A 23817-nucleotide genomic window follows, 5' to 3' on the forward strand; every position below is an offset into this window, starting at 1 on the left:
TTGTAATTCAGGTGGAACAGCTTGTTAGAAGAGATTGTGGAGCGCCTAAAGAGCAGCAAAGCTTTGTTGCAACTGTGGCAGAGCTATAGGGACCTGTATGAGCAGAGTAAGCACAGCATTCAGAACCTGGAGGAGAAAGCAGAGCAGCTCCTAAAAACTGCTAGCAGAAAGGACATTTCTGAGGAAGAGGTGTCCATTTGGATTCCAGACTGCACTGTAAGTCAGAGACTATTTCTCTGCTTCTTTTTATCTCTACAGTATTTTTTATCAAGAACCGGATGTGATGTTAGTTTTTTTAAAAATACAAATTAGGTGGAAGATACAAGTTAATTCATGTTTGTTTGTGTTATGTATATATATTTTAGAAATATGACAAAGCTCATAATACACTTAAATAATGACTCATGCTTTCATTAGGAGTTGCTGCGTTCCCAGGCCCCAGTTCAGGCATCTTTGCAAGTCCTTTTGGAACTAGGCGAGCAGCTCAAACAGCAAGTCGACACCTCAGCTGCAGCCTCCATCCAGTCAGACCACCTTTCCCTTTTACAGCGTCTTAACTCCATGGATCAAGCCCTCCACCGACAGCAGGCTGCTCTGCAGGTATAATTTCTAATTATGGATATATGAAACATTACAAGCCATGTAGATGTGTACTGTTATGATAAACATGCCCTGTGTGTGTATCTTTACTTACAGGCTGGAATGCAGGACTATGAGACCTTCAGTGAGCAGCTAAACTCTCTGGGCCGGTGGTTAGTCGAGGCCGAGGAGACCCTTAAGGGTCAGGACCCCAATGGTTCCACTGATATGTCAGCCACTGAGGAACGCATGAAGGAGTTAAAGGTGAGACTAAGCGCTGACGTATAGCATATTATCTTAAGCTTTGTTTAGTCTACTGTGTAATGATAGCACAGCATTATAATAAATGTAAATTTTACCTTGTGCGTATACAGAAACAGATGCTAAAGTTCAGCAGCATGTCGCCAGACCTGGAGCGACTAAATGAGCTGGCCTACAGACTGCCTCTTAGTGACTCTGAGGTTAAACGCATGCAGAACTTGAACAGGAGCTGGGCTACCACATCAGCCCAAACTACTGAGAGATTCAGGTATGACTGGTATTCAGGTGTACCCTGGTATTAAAGTACACAGCATTACAGTTATTATTAAATAATGTAATATAACAAAGAAAAAACTAAAAAAAGCAGTAATTAATTAATTAGTTCCAAAATAAATTAAAGTAAAATGGAAATGTTTTTGTTTTACTGTGAAAATGTTGGCTGTTAAAAAGAGCATTACATTTTTTATGCTGTAAGCACATTTTCACACAACATCAATGTAATTTGTCCACAGTAAGCTGCAGGCCACCCTGCTGCAGCAGCAAACATTTCTGGAGAAGTGTGAGACTTGGATGGAGTTCCTGGAGCAGACAGAGGAAAAGCTGGCTGTGGAGATCTCTGGAAACTTCCAGAGCTTGATGGAGCAGCAGAGAGCTCATGAGGTTTACCATACATAGTATTAAAAAAATACATTTATCCAACTAAGCCTGTCATTTTACTGTTATCAAACAGATTACTAACTTTGCATCACACCCTGATTTGTATATTTTGTTTGTATATATTTGCAATGTAGCTGTTCCAGGCAGAGATGTTCAGTCGACAGCAGGTTCTTCACTCCATTATTAGCGATGGACAGCACATGCTTGAGCAAGGACAAGTGGATGACAGGTGAGGGAATTTAATCATATGAATTTTTAAAAACTTGGGTGGCGCGACAGTAAAACATGCTAGCCAACCACTGTTGAGATCTTGAGCTATTCAGGCCTAATGTCAGCTCTGCTATTGGCTGGCTGGTTGCTTACACAGACATGATTGGCTGTGTCTGGGGGGTGGGGGTGGGGTGCTGTTTGAAAGTGCCTTCATGGACAACATTTACATTTTCGGCATTTAGCAGACGCCTTTATCCAAAGCGACTTATATTACAATTACAGTATACAGTCTGGGCAATTGAGGGTTAAGGGCCTTGCTCAAGGGCCCAACTGCAGCAACCCGGCAGTGGTTTGAACCAGCAACTTTCTGATTACTAGTCCAGTACCTTAACCACTATGCTACAGCTTGCCTCTTCAAAGTGAAAAGAAGCGGTTGACAAGCTGCACATGTCGGAGGAGGCGTGTGTTACAAACTTCCTTTGTTAGGGTAGTCCTCTTCAGCACTAGAAGTGATACAACAGGTCAACTACATATGACTAGATTGTAAGAAAGAGAAAAGTGCATAAATATAATTTTTAAAAATCGCTTATTAAGAGCTGAATCACTTTTTAAGCACTGAATTACTCGTTCAGCTTTTGAATCAGTACCCATTGATTATGGTATCTGCTGCGTTCTTCTTCTGCAGAGATGAGTTTAAGCTGAAGTTGGCCCTGCTGAGTAACCAGTGGCAGGGTGTGGTGAGACGGGCACAGCAGCGCAGGGGTATCATAGACAGTTTGCTTCGCCAGTGGCAGCGCTACAGAGAGATGGCAGAGAAGCTGCGCAAATGGCTGGTTGAGGTCTCACAACATACTGATGCTCTACAGTCTGGAGCTCCAGTACCTTTACAACAAGCTCGAGCCATGCTGGGTGCGGTGCAGGTAACCAGAGCTGCTCGTATGATTTATGGTATTACAGCAGGTATTGGGCTTCATTCACTGTACATCATTATGGAATTCAATTGGGGAAAAACATTTTAAAAACCTTTTAACAATCCATTCAGTTTGAATTCACTAATGCTTAACAGGTAGTAATATCTGCAGTGAGGCCTTTAGAAGATTGTTTTTAGTTCTGATAAAATGGTGAAAGTAAGTAAAAAGGAAATAAACTGTTAGTTTGGGAATTTTTTGCTGTTGCCTCAGTTTCTGACAAACAAAAAATATGAGTTTGTGTTGTAAAATAGAACATTTCTAAAGCAATTCTAGGGTGCATTTAAAAATACAGTTTTTTGACTGTTAAACATGTTATTTTTAAAACTGATGCATTGATCTACTTTTATCATAATAATGTGAATGATATATAAGAATCGTTTTTGGGTGGAAGCTAAATAAACAAACAAAAATAATGAACTTTTTTCTAAATGTAGTAACCTAGCATAACACCTCCTGTTGACCCTGTGTTGTCTTTGTAGCTGAAGGAGAAGGTGCTGCAAAGACAGCAGGGCAGTTACATCCTGGCTGTGGAGGCTGGCAGGCAGCTGTTGCTATCTGCCGACAGCCGGGCTGAGGCATCACTGCAAGAGGAACTACTCAGCATCCAAGAGCGCTGGAGAAATGCCAGCATTTGCCTGGAAGAACAGAAGAGACAGTTGGCTGTACTACTCAGGGTACAGCCTTGTACATTATAATGAATTATGGCTACTTTGTTATGCTACTGCAGTGTATGAAAATAGTATGCAATTTTTTGAAAGACATTAGCAATAAAGGATATGGAAACTGTTATCTGTTTGCAGGATTGGGAGAGATGTGAGGAGGGCATTGGTGGGTCTCTGGAGAAACTGCGGGCTTTCAAGCGCCAGCTTTCTCAACCTCTACCAGATCACCATGAGGAGTTGCAGGCTGAGCAGATGCGATGCATGGTACTATACACTACTATACAACATGCTGCTATTCTGTATGACATAGTTGGGTTACAACATGATTAAACCATTTTAAACTCAATAATGACTGAATCCCCCTCCCCCTGACGACTGGGACAAATGTCTCAGTGGCTAACATTAAAATATTACTGCGCAACCAAGGACTTTATGGCTGGAATGCAGAAACTTCATTGGCCTGCACAGAGCTAAGTTGCAAAGAGAACAAATAAAAGCTAAAATAAATAAACAAAATATATAATACACATGACAACATAAACAAAAGTAAAATTACAAGGATTCTTCAACATTAGTCCAAGAATACCTACAAAATAATGTCTGTAGTGAGTTATGATAAAAAAAGATAAAATGGTCATTTGCAAGCCATCCAAATCCAAAATTAGTGACACACAATTAGGGCACAAATTTAGACATACATGCTCCAAAATCACGTGGAAAGCTTTCCCAGAAGAGTGGAGCCTGGTATAGCTTTGTGGTATTGGGGTATATTATACAGTATAATGCAGTGAAAGATACAATATTACAATGTTATGATCTATTTGTACAACACTGTTAATGCTGTTCTAATATAGACATTTGGAAACTGAAATAAGTATTTACCAATATGTTAAATGCAGGACTTGGAGACCATGTTTGATGGCTGGACAGAGGATTTAGCTCATCTGACTGTGCTGAGAGAGTCTCTCTCAAGCTACATCAGCAGTGAAGATCTTTGTGTGCTGCAGGAGCGCATAGAACTGCTTCAGCGCCAGTGGGAGGAGATTTGCCATCAGGTACATTAAATATGTGGATTTTATCAGTGAAGTGGGATGTTAGAGACAGCAAAATATTTTACCTTTCTTTGTTTGCCAAACAACAACGTTACCATTTATTGTCAAGTGGGGGCGCTGCTGCACTATATTTGAGCTCAGTTCATTTATTCATTTATTCAGCGTCTGTTTCATCACCACTTTATCCTGGTCATGAGTTGCAGTTCATTTCCCGAAAGACAGGAAACACCCAGACAGGTCCTCAGTCCATCAAAGGGCAGACACACACACACACACACACACACACACACACACACACTTAGGGCAATTCAGTAGCTCCAGTTGGAAACCAGAGCTCCTGGAAGAAACCCACACTGACAAATGGAGATCATGCAAAAAATTCCCTGGCCACCCAGTCAGGGAATCGAATCCAGGCCTCTCTTGCTGTGAGGTGACAGCACTACCCACTGCACCACTGTGGCACACCTTGATCTCAGTTTATAACTGAAATTTTGCTTGTTTCTCATACTAAAAGACAAATTAAAGCCAAGTGCCGATAATCTTTCTTCGAGTCATAGGATGTTTAAAAATGTAACTTTGGCTCTAAACATGTTTTTCAAACCTATCACTATAACTTTCAATATTTTTGCAATGTCAAGACTTTTTCAGGTTTGAAACTGAAACTTACATGTAAAACAGAGATAGTTTCCTGTCAGTTTGCTTACATCCGCTGCATAAGCATGTCGACCACAGGATGTGTGCAGGCTTGTCACATTATATTATCAGCTTTAGAAGCTGGTATTGATTTAATGACATGCAACCATATGTTTTTATTCTGTTCTACAGCTGTATAGGTGTGTATGTCGTACAGTAACAACTACTGAATAGGATTGTAGTTTCTTTTTTTAACTTGGGATTAATCAGAACCGTAAAGTATTTGACTTGACTGTTGTCTGTGTGCAGTTGTCTCTGCGCAGGCAGCAGGTGAGTGAAAAGCTGAACGAGTGGGCCATCTTTAATGAAAAGTACAAAGAACTATGTGAGTGGCTCACGCGTATGGAGAACAAGGTCTCCCAGAATGGTGACATCAGTATCGAGGAGATGATTGAGAAACTCAGAAAGGTAAACCTTTAAAACACTACCGGTACTTGTACTCACTTAAAGTAAACAAGCTACTGTTGTTAAATACTTACATCCTTTGCTGTAAGAACACAGTTATGTTATTAATGTCTGTGTGTGGTATCAGGACTATCAGGAGGAGCTGACATTGGCCCAAGAGAATAAGCAGCAGCTTCAGCAGATGGGAGAGCGTTTGATTAGAGCTAGCCATGAGACCAAAGCCTCAGAGATTGAACACAAGCTGGTCAAGGTCAACGAGCAATGGCAGCACCTACTCAATCTCATCAGTGCAAGGTAGGAGTTTAAACGGTACAGAAAGAATGTGAAAAGTTCTAACATCCATTCCATTTATATACATTTATTAGACAGGCTTTCGATTGCTAGGGTGGTTTAGCGGTAAAGTACGATAGCCCACTACCACTGAGAACCCAGGATTCAGGGTTCAAATCTTGGAAGTGCTATGGTTGGTTGAACGTCTGCACGGACATCAGTGCACTCGGAGTGTCAGACCTGTGCCTGGATAAAAATAGGAGGGTTGCCTCAGGAAGGGCATTCAGCATAAAAACTGTGACAGGTCTGTTATGTGGACCATGCTGGATAACATATGTCACAGCTGTTCTTTTATTCTTTTTTAAATGTCTGTTTGGTGAGGACCGGCTAGTAATATAAACTCTTGCAAAACTCTTACAAAAGATATTTTAACTGCTGTTATTATGTGCATAAAATCAATAAAAATATAAACAAACCTACCAGACTACCTGCTACACAAATATATTGCAAATAAAATACATCTAAAATCTAATCGGGCATGTTCAAACACATTTTCATTATGAACTTAAATGCTTGTTTGGCATGTCACATTCTGAACTGTATTATGGGTAACCTGCCTGATATGCTTATACAGTTTGGTCTTAGCCTTATGAGGTTTGTAGTATGGGTACATTAGAATTTAGCTTTAGCTTTACCATACTAAAACCTTATTATTTTAGTTGCGTAGCTTTAATCTATTTCATGTGTTTTTAAGTATTTGTACTAAGCAATGTGTATCTATGAATTAAAAGTGGTGTTGAGTGGTACATGTGTCTGACAATGGTGCTTTTATGTATCAGGACGAAAAAGTTGCGAGAGACTCTGGTGGCTGTGCAGCAGCTGGACAAAAACATGAGCAGTTTGCGTTCCTGGCTGGCCCACATTGAGACTGAGCTTTCCCGGCCTATGGTCTATGACACCTGTGACTTTCAGGAGATTCAGAGAAAACTGGACCTGCAGCAGGTACACTTACATACATGCTTACACTTTAGACATAGTTTCATACACACATTATCTCACTATCCTACAGCATAGAAACTCTATGACAACCTACAACAAACTCGTGTTCCTAATATGCACTTTTTTAGGAGCTGCAGAGGGACATCGAGAAGCACAGCACAGGTGTGGCCTCTGTGCTAAATCTGTGTGAGGTGCTTCTGCACGACTGTGATGCTTGTGCTACAGACGTAGAATGCGATTCTATACAGCAGGCCACACGTAGCCTGGATCGTCGCTGGAGAAGCATCTGTGCCATGTCGATGGAGAGGAGGCTTAAGTAAGGCTCCCTGATCTGAGAGCTTTTATTTTTTTTTTTTCTGTTTATATTTTTTTACAGATACTATTAAATTAAAAGTTGCACTTTGAGTAGTTGTTTTTTATTAATAGTGGGTTTTAACAAAATAGCATTTTTATTGTAGGATTGAGGAGACATGGCGGCTTTGGCAAAGGTTTCTGGAAGACTTCTCCAACTTTGAGGAATGGTTGTCAATGTCTGAGAAGACAGCAGCCTCAGCAAATTCATCAGGTGTGCTGTACACCACAGCAAAGGAAGAACTGAAAAAGTTTGAGGTAGGGTTCAGGGCTCAGACCATGAGCTTTTTAAAATGTTTCTGTATGGTGTATGGAACATGTGTAGAATTAAGTCTTACAATAACCCATTTGTTTATTTAAAGGCATTCCAACGGCAGGTGCAAGAGAGCCTGACCCAGCTTGAGCTGATCAACAAACAGTACAGACGTCTGGCAAGAGAGAACCGCACTGATGCAGCCTGCCGTCTGCGGGAGATGGCCCACGACGGAAACCAACGCTGGGATAACATACAGAGAAGAGTAGCCTCTATCCTGCGCCGCCTCAAGGTATACAAACATCTTTTTAGACAGGAGGTCAGGATCGGGATGCATCTGATTTTAATGGAAAACACTGGGTGCAAAGAAGGAATACCCCAGATAAAGCACCGATTCATTGCAGGGCTTCAGCTATCCCCTCCCCCGTTGACATAGCCAATCATGTCTCCGTAGATGCCAGGTTGGACGATAGCACCGCTGAGATCCCAGTGGTGGGCTGGCATAATGTCCCGCTACGCCACCCAAGCACCTACAAATATAAATTTTTAAGTTAAACATTTAAATTCTCCCTAGACTTTATTAATTATTTATTAAATGTTATGGCAAGTTGAATTAGGTGTGCATATTAATGCTGGACAAAGAATTAAAACTACCATGGATGCACTTTTGGTGCATTCTTACAGGAACCAGAAGGGTATATAATTTTTTAGAATTTTTTTCCTTATTCCCACTCACTAGCTGACATTTCCATACCTCAGAACAGCCAAGGACTAGCATGTGACTCCTCCAAGACATGTGAAGCCATACACTTCTTTTTTCTCATTTCTTTCTAACTATAGCTCATGCATCAGAACAAAGACAGGCTCTCCTGATGAATATACACTTACAAATGCCCAAAATGCATTAATCAGGCTGGTGTTACTGTGACTGGTAGGGGAAACAGGAATGTGATCCCTACCACCAAAACAGAGGAGTCATTTGTTCTGTATTAGATTACTGTGGTTCATTAGATTACAGTGATTAAACAAAGATTTCACTGTTGTGCAACACAGTAGCGATAGACTTAAATAACAGTTATAATATAACTGTAGGCATTTCTGTGTTTAATTGTTAATTCATTTTGATTAAACAAATCAAATGGCAATTTAAATATAACTCTACACAATGACAACTTGTTTGTATAAAACCTGCTTTGCAGCACTTCATTACTCAAAGGGAGGAATTCGAGACCACCAGAGACAGCGTATTGGTGTGGCTGACTGAGATGGACCTCCAACTTACTAACATAGAGCATTTCTCTGAGTGTGATGTCCAGGCCAAAATTAAACAACTTAGGGTAAGCATCTGTTAAGCTATTAGCATCATTTACTTAGCATGTTACTCTTTTGGGGGGAAAATAATTTTCTGATTTTGTGATGTCATTTTACCAATGCAGGCATTCCAACTGGAGATCTCAGTGAACTCCAACAAGATTGAGCACATTCTGCAGCAAGGGGAGACTCTGATAGAGAAGAGTGAGCCACTGGATGCTGCTGTCATTGAGGAGGAGCTCGAGGAATTGCAGCGCTACTGCCAGGAGGTGTTTGGTCGAGTGGAACGCTTCTACAAGAAACTCATTCATCTACCGGTATAGCTGCTTTGCTCGTCTTTATGAAATAATAACATAGACATCCATTTAAGGATTAGTTGAGTTTAAATTCAATTTGTGTATTAAAAGAACAGTCAAATTTGTACTTTTCAAATAGTTAAATGCTATACATACATTGCAAAAAATCACTTTATTTATCTTCAAAACCATTCCTGAGGAAAGAAATGGAGAAAACCAAACCAGCAATGCCATTGTGTCTACATTAAACAGGGAGAGAACAACTCTCAGGAATCAATCAAGACATAAACAAAGCAAAATAAATCCAAAATGCTGAAAGTAATAAATTGTATTTACATCTGTACAGCCTGGTCTATGTACAGCTACATACTCTCTTTTTTAGATAATTTAGATGATGGGCTTCATATACATTTTTAAAAAAATGTTTGTATTCAATAGGTCGCAGATGATGAGGCTGATACTTCCTACTCAGATCGGGAGTTTGATTTAGATGAGACGGCTGATCTCTCTAGCCTTCCATGGAGTGAGCGTCTGGGTGACGGTCTGCCCTCTCCGGTGCCTTCCTCCAGTCGATCGGCCCCTCTGCGAACTGAACGCTCAGGCAGAGACACTCCAGCCAGTGTTGAGTCCATCCCTCTGGAGTGGGACCATGACTATGACCTGTCCCGTGTACTGGAGAGTGCCACCAGGGCCACGGAGCAAGGAGAAGAGGGCAAAGATGGCTCATACCTACAAGGCCAAGAATCTGTCCTCTCAGGTCAGTCTGTAATTGTAATTAGTCTGTGACCAGGGGTTATAACAATAAACCAGGACTATAAACTGGCTCCTAAGCATCCAGAGCTAACATGTAACAAGGTGATGTGCAAGGTTATGTTTAATTTCAACTGTATGTTTGATGAATGAAAAACGAATAATTCCATGGTTTAGGGGAATATCTGAAATTAATCGTTTAAGATTTACTTCCAAAACTGTGCTGTATACATTGTATATGTTTCTTTTCAGATGTAGTGATCCCAGAGAGCCCAGAGGCATATGTAAAACTAACAGAGAAAACACTGAGGTCCATCTCTGGTAGGCAACCTCAGACATAAGCCACAGCATGATGAAGTGCTGGGGCACATAACTACCTTCTAGTGAAAGATTTACTTTCACAGCCTGCTGCTTGGAATTTTGATTTTTTTTGTGTTTCTACTCACAAAACAAATCACAGTACAAATTGCTGCAGCAGTTTCCTAACCCAATTTTTCCTTCTTTTCAAGGTTTAACCTTTCGCATGTAAAACTGCAGTTTGTTCTCAGGACAGATTGGTGCTTTTTGAGTTTGCTAAGGGTGTTTTACTTTTCTTCTGTGTAGTTGAGAACCACATGGGTATTATTCACAATGTCTTAGATATGCATTTTGATTTATGAATTGATAGCAATCGAGTTTGGCAAGACCCGAATTTGGGACATAACAGTGGAACAATTTTCAGTAAACTGAGTAAAAGCTACTGAGTAAAAGTCCTGTTTTGAATAATACCCATACACTTACTTTGCTTAAAGCACCAATATCTTTTGTATAATTTTGGTTTCAATTAGCTGTCTTACTATTGTCCGGGTACAGACTCAGATAATTTATCAATTGAATTGTTAACCTCTTATTAAATTTGCAGGAGAGGCAACCTCTGAGGAAACTAATTTCCGGCAGCTTGCAAAGGCACTAGACACCAGCTGCTTTCACCTGCAGCAGACTGAGAACATCATCCGTAGCCGGACACCTACTGGCCCTGAGCTGGATGCCTCTTACATGGGCTATGTAAGTTCCTCAGAGACCTGAATAATGCATTGTTTCTCTAGAAACTGTCTTAGAAATCAAATAGGTGTAGTTATTAATAATTCTGCACCATATTACTACCGTTAGCACTTAAGTAATCCAGATTGGTGTTGCTTGCTACTAATATAAAGTTGTTGCAGTTTTGTGGGATTACGTTTTGTGTCTTGCCTTGCAGATGCGTTTACTTGGGGAATGTCGTAACAGTATTGACACAGTCAAAAGGGTAGGATTTGAGCTAAAGGAGGAAGATGACAAGTTTGCAGGCTTTGTAAACCCTAACAGCTCAGAGGCACAGACCTCAGGTAATTATAATTCCTATACATTTGGTCACATTGCTGAAGTTCAAGAACCAAGTACCAAGAACTGTATTTCCCTTTAAAACTGATGAAAGAAGAAAATTTGGTCCCGGAGGCTGCCAGAAGACCTGAAGCAACAAAAAATTAGCTAAAAGATTTTATGGGGGGAAAGCATTTTTACTGCAATAGGCTATAAACCTTTTCTTTCTGCTTGTGGCCTGCAGGTGTAATTGAGCGCTGGGAACTACTACAGGCCCAGGCTCTTAGTAAAGAGCTGCGCATGAAGCAGAACATGCAGCAATGGCAACAATTTAACTCCGACCTTTCCAGCTTATGTACCTGGCTGGATCAGGCTGAAGAAGAGCTGGAGCAGCGGAGGCTGGACGTTCTTACTGATATCGACACCATTGAGCTACGCATCAAGAAGCTGAAGGTCAGCCACTTCAGACTGCATTAATTTGTAGCCTAGGCACCTGGGACAAGCTGTTTATGTGTATTCTATCACTGCCCACAAGGCCTGGCATGTATCTGAACTACCTTAAATAAAATTACACTTTTGTGGAGTGTTTTGAGCTCTTTTTAGTTTTTAGTGCAGAAAGTAAAAAGGCAATCAAATGCATTGGCTAAATGGTTGAATAATATCACAAATAATAAGCACATATCTTAGACATTTAACACTATTGTTGACTAATAAAATGTCTTGGTAAGCAAAATGTAGTCATAACTTACTAGCAAATTAATCCATGATTTTCAGGTCATAGCCAATATACCGTCAGTAATAGTGTTTCTCTTTACACTCCAGGAGCTGCAAAAGGGTGTGGATAAACGGAAAGCCATAGTGCTGTCCATAAATCTATGCAGTTCTGAGTTTGTGCATTCGGATAGTGAGGAATCTCAGAAGCTGCAGGGCCGGCTAAAGGAAATGAATAACCGATGGGAGCGACTAACCAGCTCTCTGGATGAATGGAGAAACTCTCTTCAAGATGCACTAATGCAGTGCCAGGCAAGTCTTTTATCTATTATAGGAAACATACAGACCAACTTAATATTGTAAAGTTAAAATGTTAACTGTACACCTTACGCTTTGTCCTGTAGGACTTCCATGAAATGAGTCATGGTCTGCTGCTGTGGCTAGAGAATATTGACCGCAGAAGAAATGAGATTGTCCCCATTGATCATAGTCAGGACAGTGACATTCTGCATGAACATCACAGAAACCTCTTGGTACAGAACTTCATATAGTACCTCTGATATTTTATGTTTATTAATATTTAAGTCTCTAATATGAAAATGTAAACTGAAACTATATGAAACTGTTTTGTTAATGAAACTGAAACTCTACTGTTTCTTGCCTGTTTTCTTCCCAGCAAATCCGTCGGGAGCTGTTGGACTCTCAGCTGAAGGTGGCTTCCCTGCAGGACATGTCCCTGCAGCTCCTGGTCCATTCAGAGGGTGGTAAATGCCTAGAGGCCAAAGAGAAGGTGCATATTATTGGCAATCGACTTAAGACTCTGCTGAAAGAGGTGACACGAGACATCAGGGAACTAGAGAAAACTCTGGACATCACCAGCAGTCAGCAGGTACTTCGATTTAAACTAGGGAGTTCAGTTATGGAATTATCACTAAATCATTTTTCAGAACCATCCTATAGAGCTGAACTGTAAATGCTCACCATTTTGGCTGGCTTGGTTCCAGAAATAATTTCCTGTTTAAAATCAAGCCAATCAGCTAAGCTAATTTACAAACATTATTAGATTTAATATAATTATTTATCTGCTTTTGTGTAGTGTTTTCACTGACACTGGACTGCATTGTGGCCCTGATTCAAGTTTAATGCTGGAGACAGTTACTAAAAAACTAAATTACTTTTGCTTCCGTTATTTTAAACTTTTGTCAGGATTTGACATCTTGGTCATCTGCTGATGAACTGGACACATCTGGTTCATTAAGTCCCGTATCTGGACGAAGCACTCCCAGTCGTCAGCGATCGGTAACGTATTGTAAAATTTTGTGGGGTTATGAAAAGATGGTTGCATTAAAGTGATTTTATTTGTGCCCTGATGTCCCTGGAACATGGTTTACAGAGACAAAAGAAAACTTATTATTGTGTAGTCAGGATTAATACTAGTTCATGTGTCCTCCTATTTTTAAATTCCAAACAATTCTGTACCTAGATTTGTTTTTTTACCAGGTGTTCTTTATCTTTGCATTCCTTTGATTTATTAAACTCCAATTAGACACCTCTCTTAAAATGGATCTGAGTACACCCCTATGTTCTGTCTTTAGTTCTTTTCACATGTTTTTCTTGGACTCATCATCCTTCTATATCCTCATTTAGTTTTGTCAAAAGAATACTGTTCAAAAGCTGTCCAAATGTAGTCATGTAGGATATATACAAACAAAAATTTTAAGAATGTAAAACTATAAATGAAAATATATTTATTTATTAAGTAAATAAATGTATTTTTTTGTATGTGCAGGTATTTAATATACCTCTTGCAGGATGCTTTAATGGAACAGTTTCTTTACCTTCATAGAATTCCTGTCATCTACTCATTTGATTTGTTTTTCTTTTGAGTTACTTTTCATTATTAGTTTTTTTTTTATTTGCCTGAACTGAAACATTCTTTCTTTCTTTTACCTCCCTGTTCATTGCAAACAGCATCGAAGCAAAAGTAGTCTGTCACAGCTTGGACCCTGTATAAGAAGTCCACAATACAGGTATTTTTCTCCTGGATTCTAGAACACCTAGAAGATAATGGAACTCAACTCATGGCCTGATTGCAGACATTGGTGTCTGCTGTGTTGATCCAAACTTTTACAAAATCCGGTGCCAGTACATAGGTCTAAAGGCTCATGTGAATGAATTCCATCATCTTCAGTGCTTCTAGATACTCCTCAGGCTAGGGATTTTAAACAGAATATATAAAAAAGAGGACATGCACCAGATAACTATAAGTTTATGCTTATATAAATGTAAAAGCTTTTTAAACCAGGATCAACCTGACTGTTTTTCTGCTTAAAATCTGTGGCTGAAAATATTAACTGGCTACTTGCTTTTGAGCGTTACCTATACCATCGCTTTAGCCATCAAGCGTCTGCAATGAACAAAGTCTTCGCCGCAATCTTGTTCTCTTTCCCTTTTCTCGTTTGTCTCATCGTTTTAATGACTAATCCACCATCTTCTTTTATGTGCTTTCTGTGGATCCTCAGGTATCCAGTTGTAAAGTGTAGGATGTCATATTTGGGGCATTATAAGTCATTACAATGCTAAAATGAGGCTCAAGGGTTTAAATGTATAAGAACACAATTTGAGTCAACCAATGCAATTTGAATTGATTGGACATTGTTTGGAAAGGCACAAACTTGAGTCTATATAGACCCACAATTTAAACTGCATTGTCATAATAAACCTCAAGCTATGATGAAGCGTGGCCATCCAGCCAAATTGAGTATCCGGGCAAGAAGAGCCTTGGGCATAAAGGTAAGAAAAAGTCCAACAGTTGCTCCAGAGATAGGAGAACCTGTTTGATAATCTCTGGCATGTTTACAGCCCCCAACGGCTTCTTCTTTTACCTGCTAGAGGAAGACTTCCATCCATCATTTCACCACTTTGACCAGCTAGCTAAGGGCCGTTATTGGGAGTCCAAGAGAGCTAGCACATTATGCACTGATCTCTGGGTGGAAGGGGTGCAATTTTTTAGTCTTCTATTAATTAAAGGGACACTAGCCAATCATAGGCATTTATCAGCTCTGGTTTTATGTGTCTTGTAGGAAGCATGTGCGGTGAGCTATTCAAAGATAAATTACATTACAACTTGCTTTAAGGAACAACTGCTGGCAGCAATCTCTTTTTGGCATGCTTGTAACAGCTTTTTAACAATATGGCAATACATTAAAAACACTCTGAAAGGGCTCTAACTCAATATAAGTAAAGGTTTGTATTTTGATCAGCTAAAAAGACTATAGTGAGATAGAAAGGGACCAAAGGGATTAGAAGGTATTGGCTATACATTTAAACAACAGTCCATACAAATATTTGTAAAAACAAGATGCTAATGTGCTAATTGTTAATTGTGTCTATGTGATCTAATGTGTCCCTTGTGTAAGCAGGCCTCTCAGCGTCGCTGGATCCGATTCCTCCCATTCTGAAGAGAAAGCACGGCGCTCCTGGTGTAGAACCTTTCTTCGGCGAGTGCTTTTGGTGTCAATGCCTGTGCAGCTACTCTTGCTGTTCCTAGTGGCCTTGGCCTGCTTGGTGCCTCTGGCTGAGGAGGACTACAGTTGCTCCCAGTCCAACAACTTTGCCAACTCTTTCAACCCTATGCTTAGTTACACCAATGGGCCTCCACCTATATAAGTTCAGTTTTAATAAGATCAAAGATTTTACTGTGACTGGTAAACTAACGTTGACCACTAGACTAGCAGCTGAGGCTAATCACTTTGTGTCAGTATAACTAAATACAGCTGCTAAGTCCCTTAGTGTAGATGTTAGGAAGAAGCTCATTGCACTGAAACTAAATACACTGTACAGGTGGGTGTTAGTGGTACAAATAGTTCTTCCAATTAAAAAAATCTATTTACAAGAAGTATTTTTAACTAAATAGTATAGTATTACATGTTTATTGAAGATAGTGTTGAAGATATTGTTGATATTGATCAGCTGTCATTTATTTCACGAGCTTGTATTTTTGGTTTTGTATTTTATCATTACAAAGTATTTGATTTATTGCAACAAATACATATAATTGCTTATATAACAAATGAGCTGTAAAATAAATTTTAAAGAACTATATACGGCATTACAACTATTTTTATATGTGTTTTTGGCATGTGTTAAACTTTTGCTTTTAAAATAGTTTATGAATTAATAAATTTAACCATGTCCAAAATTATTTTAATCCTAACTGACTGTAATAACCACATTATATATAATAAAGATACTGTGTTCTATAACAAAGAAATACTGATAATATCATAATTATCCCTGTACAGTTTGCTCAAGCTTAAGACACATTTGCATTAAAAATACAGACTGTATGAACATGATGTTGTTTTGGGTAGTTTTGTTTTTTAGCAATAGACAACCAAAGATAATCTTACATTGAAATGTTGAATTGCTGCCCGCACCATCCACACCATCCAGTGATGTATTCTCACAGAAAGTCTGTTGTATGTGTATCCTCCACTACTCACCCTGACTACATGACCAGACAGCAAAGGTTACTATTGAGGTAAAATTAAGAAGAAACCCTTTCTGACCCTCCCATAATAGTGTTATTTGAGTGCCTGCCAGGAGAGTAGAACTTTGACCAGACCTGGATTTAATGGTAAACTGAACAAAAAGTTTTTTTTAGCAGCAAACACTCAAAATGTTTTTGAAATACAATAAAAGAAAAAACAAAGAAACACTTTTTTACACGGGGCAATACATGGAGCCCTGGACTGTATTAAGTACCAGGCCATGTAAAAAATAAGGTAAAATTGGGTCTCAGTTGTTACATTTATACTAAACATTTGCAAATCCAAACAAAAGGTTAAAAGAACACAAAATCAAGCTTTTGCCATGGCCATTTCAGTCTCCTGACCTGACCCTTGTTCAAAAATCTGTGGGGTGAAAAGAAGAGTCCACAAAACGACTTTTAGCAAGGGTGCCATTAGTCCTGGAGCTAAATGTATTTGTATAGTGCTTTCTTATCAATAATACCTAAAGAAGCAGCCCTACAGAGAACCAGGTTCAATCCACTAAAATAAAGTAAAATAAAAACTCAAAAATGTATGATAAACAAACATAAGAAAAGACCAGGACTTAAAAGTAATCCCTTCCTATTGGGCAAATAATCATAAGCCATTAATTTAATCTGACATTGACATTCAGGGACCTTTGCTGCTCAGGGTGTAGTTGTAGTGGGTGGCTGAGAGAAGGTACATGCTTCTGTCCCTAGAGAGCCTCCTGTAAATGTGGAACAGTCACAGACATCTGAGATTAGATCCATGTGGTGCTGATGTGGCACTATACAGTGGCTGACCAGGGGGAGGTGATGGCCTGAGTGAAGAAGAACCTCCAGCCTTTTAATAACCTCACTACTGGGCATAGAGGCAGGCATGTGCACCCCCAGCATCTGAGATACAACAGTGAAGAAGTCCAGCAGCTGTAACACAAACAAGGTGAGAGGATGATGATAGAATTAGGTATTTTAAGATTATAAAGTGTATGAAAAAGTATTTATCCCTCTACCATTTTTCAATCAAGACATTTGTTTCCCTGGCCTTATTCTTTTGATGTCAGATGAATTTTTTTTAAGTACTATATTTAAAATGTGCAATCTGAGCCTAATGAATTCAAAGAAAGTGTGTGTGTGTGGGGGGGATGGGATGGGGCTGTATAAACAACATTCTCTTTGACGTGTGGGTGTGTAAGTAATTATTAATTACCTTTTTCTCCCTGTGGGTGAGCTCTGTTATGGCACTAGCCTGGCTGTGGAGCAGCCCCTGTGCTTGCTGTAGCTCATCCTTGGCTCTGAGTTCCTGATTATGGAGTTCTGTCTTTACTGTGGTGAGTCTGTTCTCCGCTTTCACCTTATTCTTCTTTAGTTTGTCCAGATTCTTACTCTGCTCTTCAATGGTTGTGTCTTGTTCCATCACCCTGATCTTATTGCACCAAACAAAGCAATGTCCATGCCATTATGAAATTTGAACCTTTATAGCAATTTTATTGTATATTGTGTCACAGTACTTGTGGTCCTTGTAACTTCATTAGCACACATCCCATTATATTTTATCTAGCAGTATCTGTACACGTAAGTATTGTAGCTACATAATTGTAAAACATAAATACATAATCAAGTGGTTTTATTAATAGTAAATGAGCACCATTTACTACAGTGTTTAAAACACTCTGCCATTTGTTGGTCTATGAGCTAAAGCTGTCTTCCCCTCTACCTTGAGCTCATTGGTGTGGGAGAGCTGTGCTTTAAGCTCAGTGGTTGAGAGCCGCATGACACTGAGCTCCGCCTGAAGCCGCTCCACTTTCTTCTGCAGCTTCTTGCTGGCCAGTGTGGCGTCATCCCGCTCCACAGCCAGAGCTGAGCGACTCCTTTTTTCTTCATCCAGCTGAGTCACCTTCCTCCTCAGCAGCTCTATGTGCAACTCCTTACTATCCAAACGCTGCTTCTGCTCCTTCAGCTGCACCAAACCAACAGAGATATGAGCATTTTTTTAGTCATTAGACACACACTCTTCAAAAAAGATACATAAATTATAAAATGGTACATTTAAGGGAATATTGTCTATGCTCTTAAAATCTAATTATACAGAAGCATCATTAAGTTACAGAGGACCTTTTTAGTGTAAATTTCCACTGTACCTTATTTATCCTTTAGCTGTATAAATATAAGATGATAATATTGTACATACATTTTTCTTCAGTATCCACATTATTCTAGCTTACAACAGAATGGGAATAAACAGTCATGCCCACACGCAGTATATTATTCTACACTTAATTTGAGGGTTCTTTGTTACTACTCTGCTAGGCAAAACAGAAACATCTAGTACAAAAACTCATGCTCAGAACAAACATTTCCAAACCTTTTTCTGAAGACTGTAGACCAAAGTTTTATTTTCAACTAAAGCAGTCCCCTCTTGTTGAGTCAGCTGTTCTGCACGTGCCAGTATTGCCTCAAGTCGCATGTCAAAGCCCAAATCAGTAGTTAAGTTTTCAATTTTCAGTTTCTCCGAAAGCTGCTCCAAAAACTTCAGATACTATATAAGAAATAAAACAGCCCAATTATATAAAATGCAGTGAAATTCAGAATCTGCACTAACATAACTCAATGTAGGTAATTGATTGTTTTAAACAGTGAGAAAACATCCAGCATAAAGAAATAATGTGACTAAATCACATTTAAGGGAACTCACTTGTTGTTTTTCATGATTCTGTCCATCTTGATTCACTCTTGCAGTGAGGAGCTCAGACTCCATGTCCTGCAGTTTGTATTGTAGTTGTTTCTCTTTTTGCTCTGCTACACTCTGAAGTTCTGACTGCTTTCCTTGCTCCTGCAATACCTCAGCCAGTCTGGCCTTCATCTCTGTCACAGACTGTTGCACATGGACAGTACATACAGTGATAACATAGTGAATTACACTTTGAAACGCACTATGCATAGCAAACACAGTGTTAATAATGTGAAGCACATTGCTTTTCTCTACTTACAGATTGTGTCAATGACATGTTTACATGTAAACAATACATTAAAGTCTCTATATAAATAGCTGTATTGACAGATGTCTAGTATTTTGGCCAGTAAGTGTTCAGAAATTAAAAACTTAGCAATCTGGTTTGTGGCTTTGTGGCTGTCCTTTAGTACTGTTGGATGGGTGGAGGAAGGGTAACCAACTGTCCAACCTTAGTCCATAGCAACAAATAAACTACACTCATTAATTCAATAAATGCATAGAGCATCTTTATAAATGTGGACATGCCAAAATAGCCAGTATGTGAAAGTTATAATATTCCACTAACAGCCAGCTTTTACTTAACCATAAGAAATAATAAACCATAAGTGTGCTTAGGTGGCGCAGTGGTAAAACACGCTAGCACACCAGAGCTGATATCTCGAACTTGTGAGTTCAAATCTCAGCTCTGCTACCAGCAGGCTGGGTGCCTACATGGACATTGATTGGCTTGTCCCTCATAACTGATGCAATTAAGACCTGCTGGCTGATTGATGGCACCTCCAGAGAGGGAGGGGATAATGAAAATCAGTGTGTGAGTCTCTGTATGCAGAACTGAGTCCCGTATGAACTCGCCGCATGCAGGTGAAAAGATCCAATCGGCTATTGCACATGTCGGAGGGGGCATGTGTTAGTCATGGCTCTCCTAGGTCAGAAGTGGAAGTTAGCAGAAGTAGAGGATATTGGATGTGACTAAATAGTGATAAAGAAATTGGATATAAAGTAATTGGATATAACTAGATAGTGATAAACTGGGACAAAAATTAACTGCTGTTTTTGTATGATGGTGAAGTACTACCATAACACTGGTCTTCTCTTTCCTGCAGACTTCTTTTATTCTTTCCAAAATGTGTTCATCTTCAGGCAGATCACTAGCAGGATCATACCCTAGCAGAACAACCGACTGTCTGAAAAAGGCTTCACTGTGACTCTTTAATTCCTGGGCATCTGTTTGGCTCCTGAGTAGCTTTTGCTCCAGATCTTGAAAGCGCTTCTCATAGCCGCCAGACTCCTCCCTAGCTGCATCCAGGGCAAGCTCACTTTCCTCAAGCTTTCTCCTAAGCCTTTTATTCTCTCCATCCAAACTCTGTTTCTTTTGCATAACACATTCAAGTTCCTAGAAGAAATAATGTACAGTGCAGATAAGGTTCTTTGTTTAATCCCAATAAACCTTTCCACATTTTAAAGAGAGGTCTGGTCTGCCAATTGAATCATGAAAGTAATTACTTTTGACAATTTGAATCCCAATTTTGACTTTTTATGATTAACTTTACTTTTTATGATTATATCAGCTAGATGTGTTCATGTCAGAGAGAGGAACATGATCATACCTGTCTGACTGAGTTTAGGTCACTAGCTCGAAGAGCTGAGACTTTTTGTTCATGGTCCACATCAGCAACTAGTCTCTTCACTGTTTCTCTGCTGGCCTTACACTCCACCTCATGAGATTTAACATTCTCCTCTAGAGCATTTATCTGAGTCCTCTGTCTCTCTCTCTCCCTGCTCCATAGTTCCACCTACAGATGTGAAAAAGTTGTGGTAATTTGGGTAAGTTTAAAAGTTTGTGTTAAAAACTTGCCTTATTATACACTTACCAAAGAGATGATTGTCTCCATGGGTTTTTCAATCTCAGTTAAATCAACAGAGAACTTGCTGGCTAGTCTGGACAAGAAATTCTCACACTTCCCCTTTATAGCTGTTGCCTCTTGCTTTGTCTTCTTCCAATCTTCAAAATACTCCCTTTTAAAAACAAACCATATTACCACTGTCTGTGTACTGTCTGAACTAAAGATACTGTACAATTTCATTACCCAAGGTGCAAAGAGGGTACAGTTTAAGTCAAACCTTTTGCCATTTAAAATTGCAAAACCAACTGGAGTTCATAATCATCATTAACAAGGAATGAGTAGATAATGCCACAAAGTTAAATGACATTTAGAGTACTTTCTACACCACCAAAGTAATCATCTAAAGATTTTCAGATAAAAACAGTAAATTAAAAAAAACTAAAAATTTATAACAATTGCTTTGGACAAATTAAGTATTTAAAATTATTTAGTCAAAGAAAAAAAAAAATCACTGAAATCCTAAAAAGTCTACTTAAAAAAATACTATATACAAATATAAAAATGGTATATAGAGGGTAAATTATCAAAGCTTACTTTGACTTAATTTCCATTTCCAATGTTTTCTCTTTTAACTCCATATTCTCCTTGGTTAGGGCCTGTAATTTCATATCTAAAATGTTTTTGAAGGACGTTATGGAGCTCATTTCTTGTTCTGTGTTGTTTGTACGCTCCCTAAGGGAACTAATAAGAGATGACTGTCTGGCCTCTGTTTCCTTGTGCCTCTCAATTGCATCTCTCATCCCTTGCAGCGTTGCCTCCTGAGAGGAAAGCTTGGACCGACAATCCAGGAGCTGTTGAAGTGACACACAAAAATAGTCTGAAAATACATTTATAATGAAAATACATTTATAATGTACCATCCTTTAATATCAGTATTAAAGAACTCATAACCTGTGTATGGAGACTTTGATTTTTGGCCTGTAGGGCTGCTAGCTCCTCACGTGCAGACTCAGTGGTCTGTTTGTAGTGAAGCAGGTGCTGCTGCATCACAGAATCATCCATTGCAATGGTAAATGGTGCTTACCTGTGTAAGTTAACACATGTATTAGTTACTCATATGACTTTATCATTTCAAAGTTATATATTATTATAATAATATCAGGATGGGTCACTGCCATCCTTATCGCAATAAAGCTGTTAGTAAAAATAAAGTAAAATGTAACCAATAAAAATGTGTTTTATATTTATGAAAAACATGGTCACAATGAGTTTATAGCCACCTGAAAATACTGGGCACATGGCATGAATACAGTGAGGGATAACAAGTATTTAACCACAAGTATTTAACTTTAATATACTCTAAATGCATATTCACTTTAAATATATACACACATAAATACACAAAGTTAATACAAATTTACAAATAATGTCTTTTGTCTTTGAACCTATAGTTTTGAACTCAAAAATATGTATTTATGAGCAAAAACAAAGATTTTACTTTATAAGACAAAGCAAGACTGATTATTGAAAATGTTGAATAAAAGCCAACAATTACTTTAAACTAGTGACAGGACCACTTAAAAGCAGCAGAAACAATTAATACACAAGGAACAATAAGCAATGCACTGCACAGAACAAAACTCATCTGATGCATGTCTACAATTTGCATACAATCATTTAGACAAATCAGAACACTTTGGAACAAAGTAATCTGGTGAGGCAAAACAAAAATAGGACTTTTCGGCAGTATTTCAGCTGTTCACATCTGGGGAAGGAAGGATTACTCTTATGACCACAAGAACACTATACCGACTATACACTATGGGGTTGATATTGATATGATGCTGTTTTTATATGGAAAGATAAAGGGAGCAATACTTCATCTCACAAATTTACAGTAAAATATGCATGTTATTAAGTTCTGTTGTCAAATACTAGGAAATATTTTTGCTATCATTTTATTTTTTGTGCAGGACACCACACACTTTTACTCATTTACTTACACCTTACTAATTTATGACCTTCACATTCAGTTTTTGAAAGATGGGAGGAAACTGGAGTACCTGGTTAAAACCCACACTAGTGAGAACACACAAAACTCTTCACATACAGTGAGGAGAGCTTCAAACTCATGTCCCAGAAGCCTCTAACTGCCAAAAGTTAATCTACAAACCATTTTAAGAGTTAAATCAAGTGTTAGTTTTGTTAGGTATGAACAGCAAAATACACAGTAATTATGTTTTACGTATTATAAACAGGGTTTGTCATTTCTTACCTCATGAACGTAGTTTTTTGTCTAAATAAGTTAAATGTTCTATAGTAAATGCCCAGGAGACGTGTTGCAATGTTTCTCTGTAGTTTGATGTTTCTAAGCAACATACCAACATTCAGGATATCACCGATAGGGGCGCTGCTGAGTGTCTTTCATTACTGAGTGCTCTTATTATAGCAAGCTGCTGTATTGCTTACGAATAAAGGATACAAAATAACGACACACTTAACAGTCATAAAATACAACAAGTGATTTAAAAGAGAAACAAAGTACCTAGATGATTTGTTAAATTTAACGCGACCCACTGTCATTACAATACTACAATGCAATAAATAAACACTGGTGAAAACACTGGTAAAACAATGAACCTTTGAACAGGTTTGAACCATGTTATGAAGGATAGCTGAGAATAACCTACTGATCTTGTAATACTGTGCTTATCTCTATTAAGCATCTATATGTCATTTATATATAAGCATTTAACACTTTTACTAGAATTTAGTATGTAGCATGTTTTACATACAACTAGTGTGTAAAAATGATTACACTGATAAACAGATTGTAACCTACTATTTTAATAAAATCGTACTGGTGTTCTTGAAAAATTTGGGAACAACAAATTTAAGTGATTTAAGACAGATTTACAGAACGTTTACATTATTGC

The 23817-nt window shown here is 38.7% G+C and overlaps 2 protein-coding genes and 1 long non-coding RNA gene across 20 annotated transcripts in view; 2 read left to right on the plus strand and 1 right to left on the minus strand.

Annotated features, from left to right (window-relative positions):
* syne1b (spectrin repeat containing, nuclear envelope 1b) overlaps positions 1 to 16122 on the plus strand; it is a 100668-nt gene extending 84546 nt beyond the window's left edge. For 11 of the 18 annotated variants that reach the window (XM_063006904.1, XM_063006905.1, XM_063006902.1 and 8 more), the window contains 29 exons: positions 12 to 216; positions 418 to 600; positions 697 to 843; positions 954 to 1108; positions 1353 to 1500; positions 1632 to 1726; positions 2393 to 2627; positions 3158 to 3352; positions 3479 to 3604; positions 4240 to 4395; positions 5335 to 5493; positions 5618 to 5784; positions 6600 to 6762; positions 6888 to 7075; positions 7218 to 7368; positions 7473 to 7655; positions 8563 to 8700; positions 8800 to 8991; positions 9409 to 9727; positions 9973 to 10041; positions 10622 to 10764; positions 10958 to 11084; positions 11303 to 11511; positions 11881 to 12081; positions 12174 to 12302; positions 12446 to 12658; positions 12976 to 13068; positions 13741 to 13799; positions 15189 to 16122. In XM_063006904.1, coding sequence (XP_062862974.1) covers positions 12 to 216; positions 418 to 600; positions 697 to 843; positions 954 to 1108; positions 1353 to 1500; positions 1632 to 1726; positions 2393 to 2627; positions 3158 to 3352; positions 3479 to 3604; positions 4240 to 4395; positions 5335 to 5493; positions 5618 to 5784; positions 6600 to 6762; positions 6888 to 7075; positions 7218 to 7368; positions 7473 to 7655; positions 8563 to 8700; positions 8800 to 8991; positions 9409 to 9727; positions 9973 to 10041; positions 10622 to 10764; positions 10958 to 11084; positions 11303 to 11511; positions 11881 to 12081; positions 12174 to 12302; positions 12446 to 12658; positions 12976 to 13068; positions 13741 to 13799; positions 15189 to 15438 — 4798 coding nt within the window. In that variant the 3' untranslated portion in view covers positions 15439 to 16122. Of the gene's footprint in view, positions 1 to 11; positions 217 to 417; positions 601 to 696; positions 844 to 953; positions 1109 to 1352; positions 1501 to 1631; positions 1727 to 2392; positions 2628 to 3157; positions 3353 to 3478; positions 3605 to 4239; positions 4396 to 5334; positions 5494 to 5617; positions 5785 to 6599; positions 6763 to 6887; positions 7076 to 7217; positions 7369 to 7472; positions 7656 to 8562; positions 8701 to 8799; positions 8992 to 9408; positions 9728 to 9972; positions 10042 to 10621; positions 10765 to 10957; positions 11085 to 11302; positions 11512 to 11880; positions 12082 to 12173; positions 12303 to 12445; positions 12659 to 12975; positions 13069 to 13740; positions 13800 to 15188 lie in introns of those variants that run through there. The other 7 variants (XM_063006903.1, XM_063006918.1, XM_063006919.1 and 4 more) reach the window with 5 other exon arrangements.
* Positions 16123 to 16897: 775 nt separating this feature from the next.
* ccdc170 (coiled-coil domain containing 170) lies at positions 16898 to 23234 on the minus strand. Its single transcript, XM_063006920.1, has 11 exons — positions 23157 to 23234; positions 21833 to 21965; positions 21476 to 21732; positions 20909 to 21053; positions 20645 to 20830; positions 20113 to 20430; positions 18999 to 19178; positions 18669 to 18842; positions 18021 to 18263; positions 17514 to 17729; positions 16898 to 17230 (listed from the first exon to the last, which is right to left on the minus strand). The coding sequence occupies exons 2-11, from the start codon at positions 21941 to 21943 to the stop codon at positions 16970 to 16972; spliced, it is 2091 nt and encodes a 696-aa protein (XP_062862990.1). The 5' UTR covers positions 21944 to 21965; positions 23157 to 23234; the 3' UTR covers positions 16898 to 16969.
* Positions 17540 to 21817, plus strand: LOC134324959 (uncharacterized). The gene is made up of 3 exons (XR_010014245.1): positions 17540 to 17634; positions 20825 to 20861; positions 21691 to 21817. It is a non-coding gene; the product is annotated as an uncharacterized LOC134324959 (long non-coding RNA).
* Positions 23235 to 23817: the final 583 nt, after the last annotated feature.

This window comes from Trichomycterus rosablanca, chromosome 13 (genome assembly GCF_030014385.1).
Source record: "Trichomycterus rosablanca isolate fTriRos1 chromosome 13, fTriRos1.hap1, whole genome shotgun sequence".
Lineage (NCBI taxonomy): Eukaryota > Metazoa > Chordata > Actinopteri > Siluriformes > Trichomycteridae > Trichomycterus > Trichomycterus rosablanca.

Bases quoted from the DNA above. Each gene is read 5' to 3' on its own strand.
- ccdc170 (XM_063006920.1), bottom strand. From the start codon at position 21,943: ATGGATGATTCTGTGATGCAGCAGCACCTGCTTCACTACAAACAGACC. The intron at 20,831-20,908 runs GTAAGTGTATAA...TCACATCTGTAG, and splicing joins TGGAGACAATCATCTCTTTG to GTGGAACTATGGAGCAGGGA. The intron at 19,179-20,112 runs GTAGTACTTCAC...CATGTGCAACAG, and splicing joins AAGAGAAGACCAGTGTTATG to TCTGTGACAGAGATGAAGGC.